Source organism: Narcine bancroftii, chromosome 4, assembly GCF_036971445.1.
Source record: "Narcine bancroftii isolate sNarBan1 chromosome 4, sNarBan1.hap1, whole genome shotgun sequence".
In the NCBI taxonomy this organism is placed as follows: Eukaryota; Metazoa; Chordata; class Chondrichthyes; order Torpediniformes; family Narcinidae; genus Narcine; species Narcine bancroftii.
The window spans coordinates 103,960,794-103,973,571 of record NC_091472.1 but is presented as its reverse complement, the minus strand read 5'-3'; the positions used below and the strand labels follow the sequence as shown (position 1 = coordinate 103,973,571).

The 12,778-nt window shown below is 43.6% G+C and overlaps 1 protein-coding gene and 1 long non-coding RNA gene across 6 annotated transcripts in view; one reads left to right on the top strand and one right to left on the bottom strand.

The window, feature by feature from the left end:
• LOC138760942 (uncharacterized) overlaps window positions 1-7,480 on the top strand; it is a 110,513-nt gene extending 103,033 nt beyond the window's left edge. The window contains exons 4-5 of the long non-coding RNA XR_011355985.1: window positions 316-428; window positions 7,176-7,480. This is a non-coding gene — a long non-coding RNA (uncharacterized lncRNA). The remainder of the gene's footprint in view (window positions 1-315; window positions 429-7,175) is intronic.
• Window positions 1-12,778, bottom strand: part of ccdc170 (coiled-coil domain containing 170) — a 120,709-nt gene that overhangs the window by 7,469 nt on the left and 100,462 nt on the right. For 3 of the 5 annotated variants that reach the window (XM_069932320.1, XM_069932322.1, XM_069932321.1), the window contains 4 exons: window positions 9,552-9,752; window positions 7,164-7,337; window positions 5,122-5,364; window positions 3,552-3,788 (listed from right to left, as the gene is read on the bottom strand). In XM_069932320.1, coding sequence (XP_069788421.1) covers window positions 3,552-3,788; window positions 5,122-5,364; window positions 7,164-7,337; window positions 9,552-9,752 — 855 coding nt within the window. Of the gene's footprint in view, window positions 1-126; window positions 490-2,786; window positions 2,923-3,551; window positions 3,789-5,121; window positions 5,365-7,163; window positions 7,338-9,551; window positions 9,753-12,778 lie in introns of those variants that run through there. The other 2 variants (XM_069932323.1, XM_069932324.1) reach the window with 2 other exon arrangements.

The window sequence follows — 12,778 nt, the reverse complement described above, 5'->3', positions numbered from 1 at the left end:
GACAGTCTCGACCGGAAATGTGACAATTCCTTTCCTTCCCTCAGAAACTGCTCGACCCACTGAGTTCCTCCAGCAGCTTGTTTTTTGCTCCAGATTCCAACATCTGAGGTCTCTCATGTCTCTACATTAGATATGTGATCATTGTGGCAATGTATGAAACACAAGAGCTAACTTCTTATGTTACTTAAAAGAAATATTTCTGGTATTTTTGATATGTTATTTTTTGTAATTTTATTTAGTATCTGATTTAGTTCTTCCCAAAATGTATTCACTTTTATACATGCCCAAATTCACTTTAATGGTGTTGCCTTGCAGGATAAGTAATAACCCAGATGTAGAGAAGAATTCACCTGCTCCACTTCGAATAGCATCTTTAAATCTTTTACATCCTTGTGTGCAAGCAGTGGTTTAAAGGCTCAATGGACAAGGTGAGCACTTCCTCAGTCATGAAGTTTGTAGGTTAATCTAGATTTCACAGCTTATTGGGATCTGAAAAAGATTGGGGTGGTGGGACATGGGGGAGCAGCAATTTCTTACTTTCTCTTAATCCTTCTATCACTCTCTCACCCCTCTCTCACCCCCACCCCTCTCTCTCTCTCTCTCTCTCTCTCTCTCTCTCATGCGACCTAATTAGTTGGAGCAGGAATCAGAATGTGAGAACAGTGTCAAAAAAAGGTGTGAAAGATGCAATGTATTTTCAATGAATATGATCATTTTAGTGACTCAAAATATAAAGGCTCCTGATGAAACACTGGATGAATCTCAAGCTGTCATTTTCAATGCATCTTGCACCTTTTGTTATGGAAAATTTTTCTTATTTGCACTTGAGCTCGCTTAGATAGACAGAAAAGAACCAAGATTGTATGACTTTCACAAGAACTGGGCTCCTGCTCAAGGCATATATTAGGTGGGCACAGCTACACACTCACAATTTGACACACATGGTTCAGACAAGAATTCAATCCATCCACATACATTCTACAAAATTATCTTACACTGTTGATCTATTTTATAAAGTACTGAGGAATTGGTATAATCTAGATTTTCCCTACAGGGTAATAGGGGTAGTGAGGGCTCCAGTGTTGGAACTGTTGACCTGGGTAAGTGTGCTGGTGTTGGGTTGGTTACAGTGTCAGTAGATGCAGTGGACTTTCCAGAAAATGACTGTGGCATTCCTTCCTCATCACTTCTCAGCTCCTTTCCTCTCTTCTCCCTTTCTCTGGCATGTGCTCTTCCCTCTCACTCCCCCATTCTCCTGATTGGGGCATTTGCCCGGTCTTGGCATTCCCAACTAAGGGCTCAGGCCCTAAATGTCAATTGCCTATTGCTCTCCACGGATGCTGCCTGACCTGCTGAGTAGCTCCAGCACTTTTTTACATGTATTATGGCACCTCTTTAGTGCTTTGAGATTCCTTCTATCAGGAGACCACATCCAAACCTCACAGGCAGGGATCACTGCAGCCTGCCAAGCACTAAGCTTTATGTTGGGTGCACAAAAGACTGCAGGTGCTGGAGTCTAGAGCAGAAAAAAAATGCTCCAAGTACTCAGTGGGTGGGAACAGTGGTCTCCCAACTTACTCAGATTGAGTAAGTTGTTGATAGTGATAACCGGATTTTAATCAGAACCTATAAAGTGTACGTAACGGTGGGCTAGCATTAATTTACCACTTATCGTGAATGTTCCACAATGTAAATAATATCTTTAGATGTAGTTCTCTGTAGTTTTGTCACATTGTTATTTGAATAAACTTTTGTATTGTGACACATTATAGATATGATTTTGGGAGATAAATTGGGGAAGTTTTTTTAGTGTAGGTCACATACAGACACTTTAAAACAGATCGTATTTAAATACTGGAGCTCTGTTCATGCTAGACATGTCAGTTTTGCAAAAGCTTTGGAGAGTGCCCAAGAGACTTCACCAATGGATTGTTGTTTACAAAAAGGCTACAGATGAAAGAACTTGTCAGAGCCGCAGACTGTCTGCATTGGAACTTGCTGTTCTAGGAGGGTAATGTGGTTTTGCAAGCAGAGAGAGTCAAGCAGGCTTTCTCTCAGAGAGAGAGAGAGAGAGAGAGAGAGGGGGGGGGGAGAGAGAGAGAGAGAGAGAGAGAGAGAGAGATCAGTTCTGCAGTTTTACAGTCAGCAGCAGCAGCTGGTTCTGGAACAGGACAAGCTGGCAAGCTTGAGGAAAACCCCATTTGGAAGACAGGTTGTGAGTGTTTAGTTCAGCCTGGACAAAGCCCTTGTGGTTCATGCAAGAGGAGAGGACTGGCTGTCTAATGTTTCACGAAATAAGAGAAACAAAAAGGATCTCTGTGGTGACCTGAAAGAAAGAAGTTATCATCTGGAGAATCCTGAGGGGGCAAGTTTCTTCGGAAAGATACTGAAATGACTGATTAAAAAGTTGTGGGTGTCCAGCGTACAACAAATCTCTCTCTGAAAACCGACAAGAACCTTCCTGAGCAGTAACCATTTACCTTTCAAGCACCAAAGCCTGGTGAACTTTATAAATGTTATATTCTGTGCACAGTATAAGAATTGCCTGCAACAAGTGAACTTGGAGGAATGAGAAGTGAGATTGGACTGTGAATCAAATAACTTTTCTGAACTTACACACATTACATACATGTGCGCTTAGAATTAGAAGGGGGGTAAGTTAGGTTAGTTAAGTCAATAATGAAAAGTTAAAGTGTAATTCTGTTTTCATGTTTAAAGATAATTAAAAGCAACTTTTGTTTTTTTTTATAATTTTTTATTTTTCACTCTGTGAACTATCCTGGAATAGATCCCATGAGGTCCTGGGGTCTGATCCACTTTAAAATATTTTAATTGATACCCAAATCTTCCTCCTTAATACTGACATGACCGAAGATTTCAACATACCTTGCCCTAATCTCAGCATCATCTGCGAACTTCTCCCTGGTGAATACCAATGCAAAGTACTCATTAAAGACCTCACTCACTTCTTTCTTTGACCTTGAGTGGATTTACCCTTTCCCTTTCCCTTTTGCTCCTCATATAAAATACCATGAGATTCTTGTTAATCCTACATCTCAAGGTCATTCCATGACACCACCACCACCCCCCCCCCCCCCCCACCACCCCTTCTAACCTTCTTTAGGTTCTTTCCTGCAATTTTTATATTCCTCAAGGGCCTTGTCTGATTTCTCCTTCAGAAACCTTACATGTACTAATGTTTTCTTTTTTGACTAAACTAACAATATTTTTTGTCAAACAAGGTTCCTGAACCTTGCCATCCTCATAAGAATATGCTGGTCCTGAACTCTGGTTAGCTAGCCTCCAGAAGGCTCCCACATGTCGACGTGAATGTGTCCTCAAACAGCTCTTCCTATTTTACTCCCTACAGTCCCTTCCTGTTGTAATTAGCTTTTCCCCAATTTGACATTTTGACCTGAGATCTAGTCTTTGTCCTTATCCACAACTATCTGTTGAGATGTTTGAATACTTAGTCCTACCAGAGAAGGCAAATGTTTCACCCACTGGTCTCGCCACTAATCAGACTGATTAAAACAAGGTGAATATCGTACCTGTCTCTCCCGTCTGGCTACTTCTTCCAGAGTTTGTTTTAAAGTCTTAAGCTCACTGCTAACAGCCTCCAATATGTTCCGAGCTCGATCTTTCTCCTCCTTTGCCTCAATCTCGGTGAAATCCAGCTCTGATTTTGTGGTATCTAGCTTTGCTATGGCCTCCTGTTTCAACTTCTCCAGCTTCTTCACAGATTTATTCAGCTCCTCTATTGTTCTGTTTTGCTCCAGTGTTTTAATCTGCAAACACATTGGAAGGGAAGACAGTAGCCTACTGAATTAAATAGAGCACTCTCCAGAGAATTAACCATCAATACAGATTTCCCTTGGGAATTAGGATTATGAAGTTTTCAGGTAACACAAACATTTTTTAAAATTTAAACATACAGCATGGAAACAGGCCATATTGGCCCAAAGTGCTGCCCAGTTTACACCCAATTAACCTATACCCCCAATACATTTTGAATGGTGGGAGGAAACCGGAGCCCAGGGAAAACCCATGCAGACACAGGGAGAATGTATAAACTCCTTATAGACAGTGTGGGATTTGAACCCCGGTCCTGATCACTGGTGCTGTAAAAGCATTGCACTAACTGTTACGCCAAAAGTGCCGCCCATTGTGCTGGTGTAGATGGTGGGAGGAATGCCTTAGATAATAGCATAAAACATAAAAGAGCAAAGCACAGTAATAGGTCCTTCAGCCCACATTATCAGTGTAAAACATGATGCCAATATAATCTTTCCCCATCTACCTGCGCATGGTCTGAATCCCTCCATTCCCTGTCGTAATTACGTATCTGTCTGAATGCCTCTTATATGCTGCAATAATATGGATATATCAGCAAAATATTGATCAGCTGGAAACTGGGCAGTGCAATGACAGATGGAATTTAGTCCTGACAAGTGTAAAGTGAAGCATTTTGAAAAGTATAAAAGGTTGGGACATACACCTGGAGAAGGTAGATGAACAGAGGCTCAATGGGGCACAAGCCCAGAATCCCTGGTGGTGTCAGTGCAGATAGATGGGCCAGTTAAAGAGGTACATGGAATGCTTGTCTTGTCTATTTGTTGAATAGATGTGATGTAACAGCTTTGTAAAATATTGCTTAGGCACCAAAACTGGAGAATTCACAAAGTAGGGATTAATGTTGAGTTTTTCATCATTGAATCAACATAGAGAAACCAAAGCATGAGGGACAATACAGCTGTATTTAAAGAGACCCAGGGATGTACAGAGGGCAGTAATGATTCTTCAATCTCTATCTTGGCTGGAAAGGTAGCATGATGATGCTTCCAACCCTAACTTATTCATAATATTGCCGAGCTTGCTGTTCAATTTGGAGTATAGGGCTACCTTTGTTCATATAATATACAGTAGGAGGCCACTTTGCTCTTTCAATTTATTGCAGCCCTCAGAAAAAAAATCCAGCCTACCACTTATTTTAAATGCAGACATTCCCAGTCACATTGATGCACCCTTCTTGCCACACCCTGCCCAATTCCTGTCACATGCACCATTTGAGGTTCGAAGACGGGAACCCCAGAACCAGAAGATTAGAGTTTTTGAGGTTACCTTGAGTTCGTGAGTGTCAGACAACTTTGCTTTTAGGTCTGTGCTGTAGGACTGCGTCGAGTGCAGCTCCTTCTCAAGGCGCTGCACCTTTCTCTGCAGTTTCCGCACAGTTAAGTTGGCCTCGTCCCTCTCCATGGCCAATGCAGTTTGGGTCTGCTTCTCCACATCCATCTGGGTCATTTTTCTTCTCAGTAGGTCCATGTGCAGCTCTTTGCTCTCTATCTTCTCTTTCTGTGCTTTAAGCTGGAAAAGTGAAAAGAATTGATCCTTTTACTTCTCATGTTCTTTGGCTGAAAGGACTTCACCCATGAAGGTGACTGTCTGGCACAGCTGTAATGTTCTTGCTGTTAACGTGGTTGTGGGTTCAAATCTCACTTCAGAAGGCTGAAAAACTTGATTGAGGTGGAGTCTTTCAATGCAGTATTGACATTGTGAGATAGCCACAAAGGTTATGGGTAGAAAGCCAGACAGTGGGGCTGAGTGTGAAAATGCATCCATCATGATTAAATGCCAGGGCAGACTCAATGGGCTAAATAGCCTATTTTTGCTCCTATGTCTTTTGGTCTTAAGATGGTCAAACTTGGCTGCACAGCACACATTTGGGCTCAAATGAGTTTGTGCCAAATTTGGAGTGTGTTGCACATTTGCCACATGAGCCAACGCCAGCCATTGAACTGGAGAAGATATCAGCACATTGTGTTTGCTGGGAGTGTGCGGAGAATGCAGGCTATGAGGTCAGTCAGGGGCAAGGCTAAGTTGGTGCCAACTCTGCCATTTCAATGACATAGCTAATACTATCTCGCACGGAGCATCGGGCATTCAACAGCAAGGAAGGACCACATACCTAAAAACATCATTAACCACTTGTTGATTAATTTTCACTGTTTAGTTGTTTCATTGTTTAGTTTCTTAAGACTTCCTTAGACTATAGAGATGTCAAGTGCATAGAGAGTGCCATACCTCAAAAGAGCATCTTATGCTATGGTGAATTTATGCATCATGAGATGATATGCCAAACAATCATTGTCTCTTTGATTGGTCCCTGCCTTCATCAACCCCATGCTTGTCTGGTTGCTCCCTTAAGCCGGAAAGTTGCTTGGTAAATGGCTGAGATTTTCAGCAGGCATTTGCAGATGACCCGGCCAAAGAGCACCAACAGGCTGACAAGCTGAGGCAAGTGCGTAGAGAGATGCAGTGGTGAGATTGCTGTGACCCTGGTGTGTGCTCCTCGCATTGTGGTCCCTCCAAAGTCTTTGGAATCTACTAAGATGCCCTGTCAGCTGCTCTGAGTACTGGTGCCCAGGTCCATGACCAGGTTGATTCTGGAAATGAAGGGGCCACCTCATTAAGTAGCCTGGGACTATACTCACTAAAGTTTGGAAGGGGGAAATCTTACAGGCATATTTAAAATAGACGCAGGGAGATTCTTTCCACTGGCACGTGAAATCAGAGCTGGGGCACAGAGCCTTAAGATTCAGGGGTGCAGATTTTAAAATGGATATGAGGAGATGAGGTGAATCTGTGGGATTCTCTGCCTAAGGAAGCAGTAGAGGCTGTTTCACTGAATGTATTTAAGACACATAGATTTTTGAAGAATAATAGAATGAAGGATTACAGGGAATAGGTGGGTAGGTGGAGTTGAGTCCATGGCTAGATCAGCCATGGTGTTATTGAATGGTGGAGCAGGTTCAATGGGTTGAATGGCCTTCTCCTACTCCTTTTTTGTATAATAGTAGTGGTCCAAACTCCCACTGCAATAGAAGCTATGAAATCCATTATCAGAGTCCTACTTGGCTCCGCAAATGTGGAAATAGAGTTGCTCACCAATTCCAAAGGGAAAAGCATGGTTTCTGGGCTCTGCCCAAAGCTCTGAGAAGGAAAATAGTTGGAGAATAGATTCCATGAGAGAGATAGTTTAGAAGGATCAAATGATTTACCTGCTTTTAATATATCTAACAATACATTGTCTCATTATTACACAGAGGAGCCAAATCAGATTAATTTGCAGAATGAAGCATCATGAATATCTCAGATTATTGTACCTTTCTTCTCAGGTTGTATGTAAGGGTCTTGTTTTCCACAATGGCTTCACTCTCCATTTTAACCAGTTGATCAGCTCGAGCAAGAATTGCATCAAGCTTCATATCAAAGCCAATCTCTGATGTCATCTGAACAAGCTTCATTTTCTCCGCTATTAGCTCCAGAAATTTCAGATACTGAAGAGAAAATGAATTTTTTTTGAAAAATAAATCACTTTGCATGTACTGTAATGTTCCTGCAAACCAAATTAACTTCTGAATCTGTTGAGATACATTGACCCAAATTGATTTTTGGTACGTGAATAAAACAAGGATTCTCACCTAACATCAGATCCGTCTTTATCACTGTTCCCTATCCCAAATGTTGAACCTAGACTTATCCGCAACACACCTCTGATACACTATCTATGCCACTAATGATGAGTTCATAGCTGTAACGTCTCAGTGAGAGTGGGGATTGCTTTAATTTGAAGTCTTGCAGGTCCAGTGAAGGTTGCATTCTCTTTGGTGGACTGGTCAGCAATCCAAATATATTTGTGAGTAATCTGGTCTGTGGCTATGGAGCATCTTAATTCAGAGGAGAACTACCCCATAAGAAAAGTGATCACTAACAGATGTATCAAAGCTGTTGTAGCTGGACACAGGTGGAGAATGTGGGTGGGAACACTCTTCCTCCTAAAGAGTCCGTCCCTTCCTGGTGAAGAGGGGATGTACTAACACTCTCTTGTCTACAGATTTCCCCCACTCCCTTCCTCCCTGGTAAAGAGGGGGTGTACTAACATTCTCCTGCCGATACAGTCCTTCCCTCCCTCCCTGATGAAGAGGGGCATATTAACAAAAGATGAAGGGCGGCAAAACGGCACAGCTGCTGCCTCATTCAACTGAGTTGGTTTCAATCCAGTCCTCTGGTTGTGTCCATCAGGGGTTTACCCACTCTCCCTGTCAATCACATGGGTTTCCTCTGGGTGCCCCAGTTGCATCGAGCTCACACCACCCATCAGCTACCCATTCGCGCTAGTCTGACATCAATTCTTTGTGTAGATCTTCTGCACATTCTCATCAACTTTACCCAAATTCGACACTCACATAGGCAGATGGGCAAGTTTCAGATCCTGCCAACCCGCATGTCTTTGTGATGTGTGTGAGGAAAGCAGAGCCCATGGGGTGGGGGTAAGCAGGGTGAACATGCGAACTCCACATTGGCAGCATCGGAGTTCAGGATTGAGCCCACATCTCTGACACTGAAGGCAGAGGCTTTACCTGTTGTACTGCTGTGGATGTGGTCAAGTGGCCACAGTAAAATGACCTAGTGTGCAGGTGAGTGGTCGAATTTGGAGGACATTCATAAGAATGGAAGGGGAACTGGGTACAAGGAAATTAAGTGGGGATTTGGATTGGTTTACTGAGCTTGCATTGACTCAATATATCCTCTTCTATGACAGAAGGAAATATGGGCACAGGTTGCAGAAAAACTTTAAAGCAGAAAATAGTTCACATCAGACAGGACAAGAATTATATCTTTTCGTATAACATTATAAGTTAAACTAGAAATGCAAATGCTGATGCTGGGTCACATGCAATAGACAAAGTGCTGGATAAACTCAGCAGGTCATGCAGCTTCCATGGGAAGTAAAAGACGGTCGATGATTCAGCCCTGGGTCCTTCTTCAGGAATCTGGAAAAACAAGTAGATGAATAAAATGGCTTCTTTTTCAATCACATCTCTGTGTCCTTTCCTATTGGACCTTGAATCTTGAAAGAATCTCGAGGCATAAACAGGTGAAGACTAAAGATAGTGTTCCATTTGGAAGTGGGTGGGGAGGCAGAACTGCAGAGCAGGGTTACAAACAAATCAGCCGTGATTCGGTTAATGGAGGGGTTTGTGGGACTGAGAGAATTCTACCTGCTCCTAATTCCAATGGAAATCCAAAAAAGGGAACGATGGAGATGGTGAACCATTCAACTTGAAATAGTGGGATATCAAATCAAAATAATAATTTTCCAGGGAGAATTAAACTTTCCCCTCCCCTTCCCTTCCTTCTCCTACCCTTCTTAGCCCTCTGCCCTCTCTCCCATCACTTCTCAGCTTCTTCTTCCCACCCACTTGTATTGACCCATGACATCTTACTTGTTAGCTGGTCCTCCTCCACTTCACCATTCCTATCCTTTTCCCCTCCCCTTCCCCCCCCCCCACAACACCTTTTTATTCAGGAATCTGGCGGTTTTTCCAGATTCCTGACTGAAGGGCTCAGCCTCCGAATCGTTGGTTACCTTTTTCTTCACCTGGATTCTGTGCGATCTGCTAGATTGCTACAGCACTTTTATTAACTGCAGGTAAGATTTTGACACGAGTTTCAACCATTGAAAGTCAAGTTGGTGTAACTGCCCCTACTTTCTGCTTGTCCTGGCTCAGAGCATCACATAGAACATCTCCGTCCAGCAGCCGTGCCTCCAGATGCTGAACCCGTTGCTGAAGCCCTGCGAGCTTTTGCTCTGCCTTGGTGGAGCGCTGGACTGCAGCTTGGTGGAGAAGCACTTGATGTTCCAGCTGTTCAGTCAGCTTGCTCGCGTTCTCTTCCAACTGTGATGCAGCCTTGCAAAGATGATAAAAACCATAGAGTTAAAGCCCACCACTGCTCTTCTCTACTCACCTGGCACTGACACACAAACTAAAGATAAAGGTTCCATAACTAAGCTTCTTTACATCAATGAACCCTCGGATGTCCATGCCCAAGATAGCGGGCAGCCCCAGACCACAAGGGTTTACGGCTCTGGGGGAGCAGCAAACACAGGCACCTGGGCAAGAGAACAAACCCCTCCCAGAGAGGGAGAGGCCTGGGGGAATATCTTACATGCCTGTGGACCAGCGAGGGGCTGAAGGACTCACCTCAGGCAGCGGTGCCCAGGCCGCGAGCTGCTGGAGACTAGCTCATGGGAATCAGCTCTCAGGTCTGGGATCCTTGAGGGTGTCGATGGTGAGCAGGGATCCTGAATGGCCTTGGGCACTGACAGCTTCCTAATCGCATCAAGGACTGGCACCCAGGGGCTGACAAGAGTGACTTGGACGCCTTGAGTTCAGGTTCACTGCTGGACTGTACAAGAAGCTGTGCCGCTTCGTGAAGTTACAGGAGTGCAGGAGGCAGCAGTGTTGGAGGAGGTGATGGGATCCATAGACACTCAATGTCTCTGAAGGGATTCTCTTTTGCTTTTTCGTCTTGATCATGGTGCTGGACTAGTGGCACCTCTTTGTGTGTCTTTACAGGGCAACAAGGGAAAATAAATTTTGTGCATAGCAACATGGGAACCTTAAAAGAATCTCGAGGCATAAGCAGGTGAAGACTAAAGATGGTGTTCCATTTGAAAGTGGGTGGGAGACAGAACTGCAGAGCTGGGTTACAAACAGATCAGCCGTGATTCGATTGATTAATGGAGGGGTTTGTGGGACTGAATGATTTCTACCTGCTCCTAATTCCGAAGGAAATCCAAAAAAAGGGAATGTTGGAGATGGTGAACCATTCAATTTGAAATAGTGAGATATCAAATCAAAATAATAATTTTCCAGGTAGAATTAAACCTCTATCCTAATATGATGTAAACACAAGCAAGCAGAACACAAGCTAAGCCCAAGGACTGATGTTTTTATTTGAGAGTCAATTTGAGGCTGACACACACACGGTGTTGCCAGACTTATGTCACTCTAGATAAACACAAGGAGCTACAATTGTTCTGAAACCTGACCCGATACATATTCAGGAAAAAGTCAAAACACAATTCTGGGGTAACTCAGCTGGTTAATCAGCATATTTTATATAGCAAAGGTAAAGACACATAACCTTCCCCCCCCTCACCCCACAATTTTATGCAGGTGCCTGCCTACATTTTGCTCATACATTGTGAAGGGCTCAGGCCTGAAATGTTGGTTATGTATCTTTATATTTGCTACATAAAATACACTGTTTGATCTGCTAAATTTCTCCAGTATTATGCTTTTACTACAATCATGGCAACTGAAGAATTTTGTGTTTTACTCACATATTCAGGCAACCCAGATTACAGAAATTCACCCTTGAAGAATTCAGAAATCACAGCCAGAAGATCTAGTATATGGGATAAAAATGTGCTCTGACAAAACTTACCTGAAAATAATATTTTTTCTACTTGCATTTCTTGATAAAATGGCTTCTACAAACGAAACATCCCCCATCCTCCTCCTGTAGTCATGGAGACACACAAGAGACTACAGTATATATGCTGGAATCTGAAGCCAAAATACAGTCCACTGGAGGAACTCAGCAGGTCGAGCAGCATCAGTGAGAGAAGGTTTGGTGGGGCAAGAGTAGGCAGAGACATTGGGCTCACCAGGATATTCCTGTTTGTGGATCTTAGGGAAGAGGTGGGGAAGTATGGGGTTGGGCACTCAGGTTGAAGGTAGTGGAGGGAAAACTCCTGATGCAATGAGATCTGTGACAGTATGGGAAATAGTGGCCTGGTGTTCATCAGTGGGGTCTACATCCAGGGATAGGTACAAAGAGGTATCCGAGAGCTGATGGTTGGTATCCGACAACTGATGCCTGGCCTCCACAATGAAGAGGTCAGCTTGCCAGACCTAAATTTTTTCCTGCTCGGTCTACTGAGTTCCTCCAACAGATTGTGTTTAGCCCATGGTCGAGAATGTATGGCTTGTGTGTGGAAATCCATAACAAATTGAAAAGTGGAGCTTAAGCTCCTCAGAAATAAGAATCTGTTGACCCCAACCTGCTCCTTGGATCATGGACCAAAAATATTTTCTGACAGCAAAATAAAAGCCATCTGACCCCTTGAGTCCACGCTGGCTCTTAGAGCTCTTCCTTCAGTCCCATCTCCCCACACACATTCCCCTGAAGCTAATTCTTTCCTACTTTCCCATCTATTCCCACCCACCTGCCACTCACCACTGAGAGGTAGGTGGCTGCAGCCAATTAACTTACCAACCAGCAGGTTCTATGGGTCTTGAGAGGAAACCTATATGGTCACAGGTATTATACACAAGCTGCACTGGAGATCGGTATTGAACCGGATTCACTGAAGTGGTGAGACTGTGGCACCATTGCTACATTGCACTATTGCACTATTCAAAAATATAACATGCCATGCATTGAAGATCGAGTTGACTGGCATTAGAGTAATTTTACACATATTTCCATGGGCTGATATCGCCTCCAATGGTGCATCTTGGCGCCTCACAGTTCGGCGGGCAGCAACCTCCTTTGAAGAAGACTGCAGAGCCCATCTCGCTGACAAAAGACAAAGGAGGAAAAATCCAACATCCAACCCCAACCAACCAATTTTCGCTCGCAACCGCTGCAACCGTACCTGCCTGTCCCGCATCGGACTTGTCAGTCACCAACGAGCCTGCAGCAGACGTGGACATACCCCTCCATAAATCTTCGTCCGCGAAGCCAAGACAAAGCAGAAAGAAGAATAATCATTGGGTTTTATTCCCCTTCATTTTTTTTCAGCATAGAATTCCCCAAATGTCTACTGTACTGTCTTCTTTCTTTAGCTTGGCTTCGCGGACGAAGATTTATGGAGGGGTAATGTCCACGTCAGCTGCAGGCTCGTTTGTGGCTGACAAGTCCG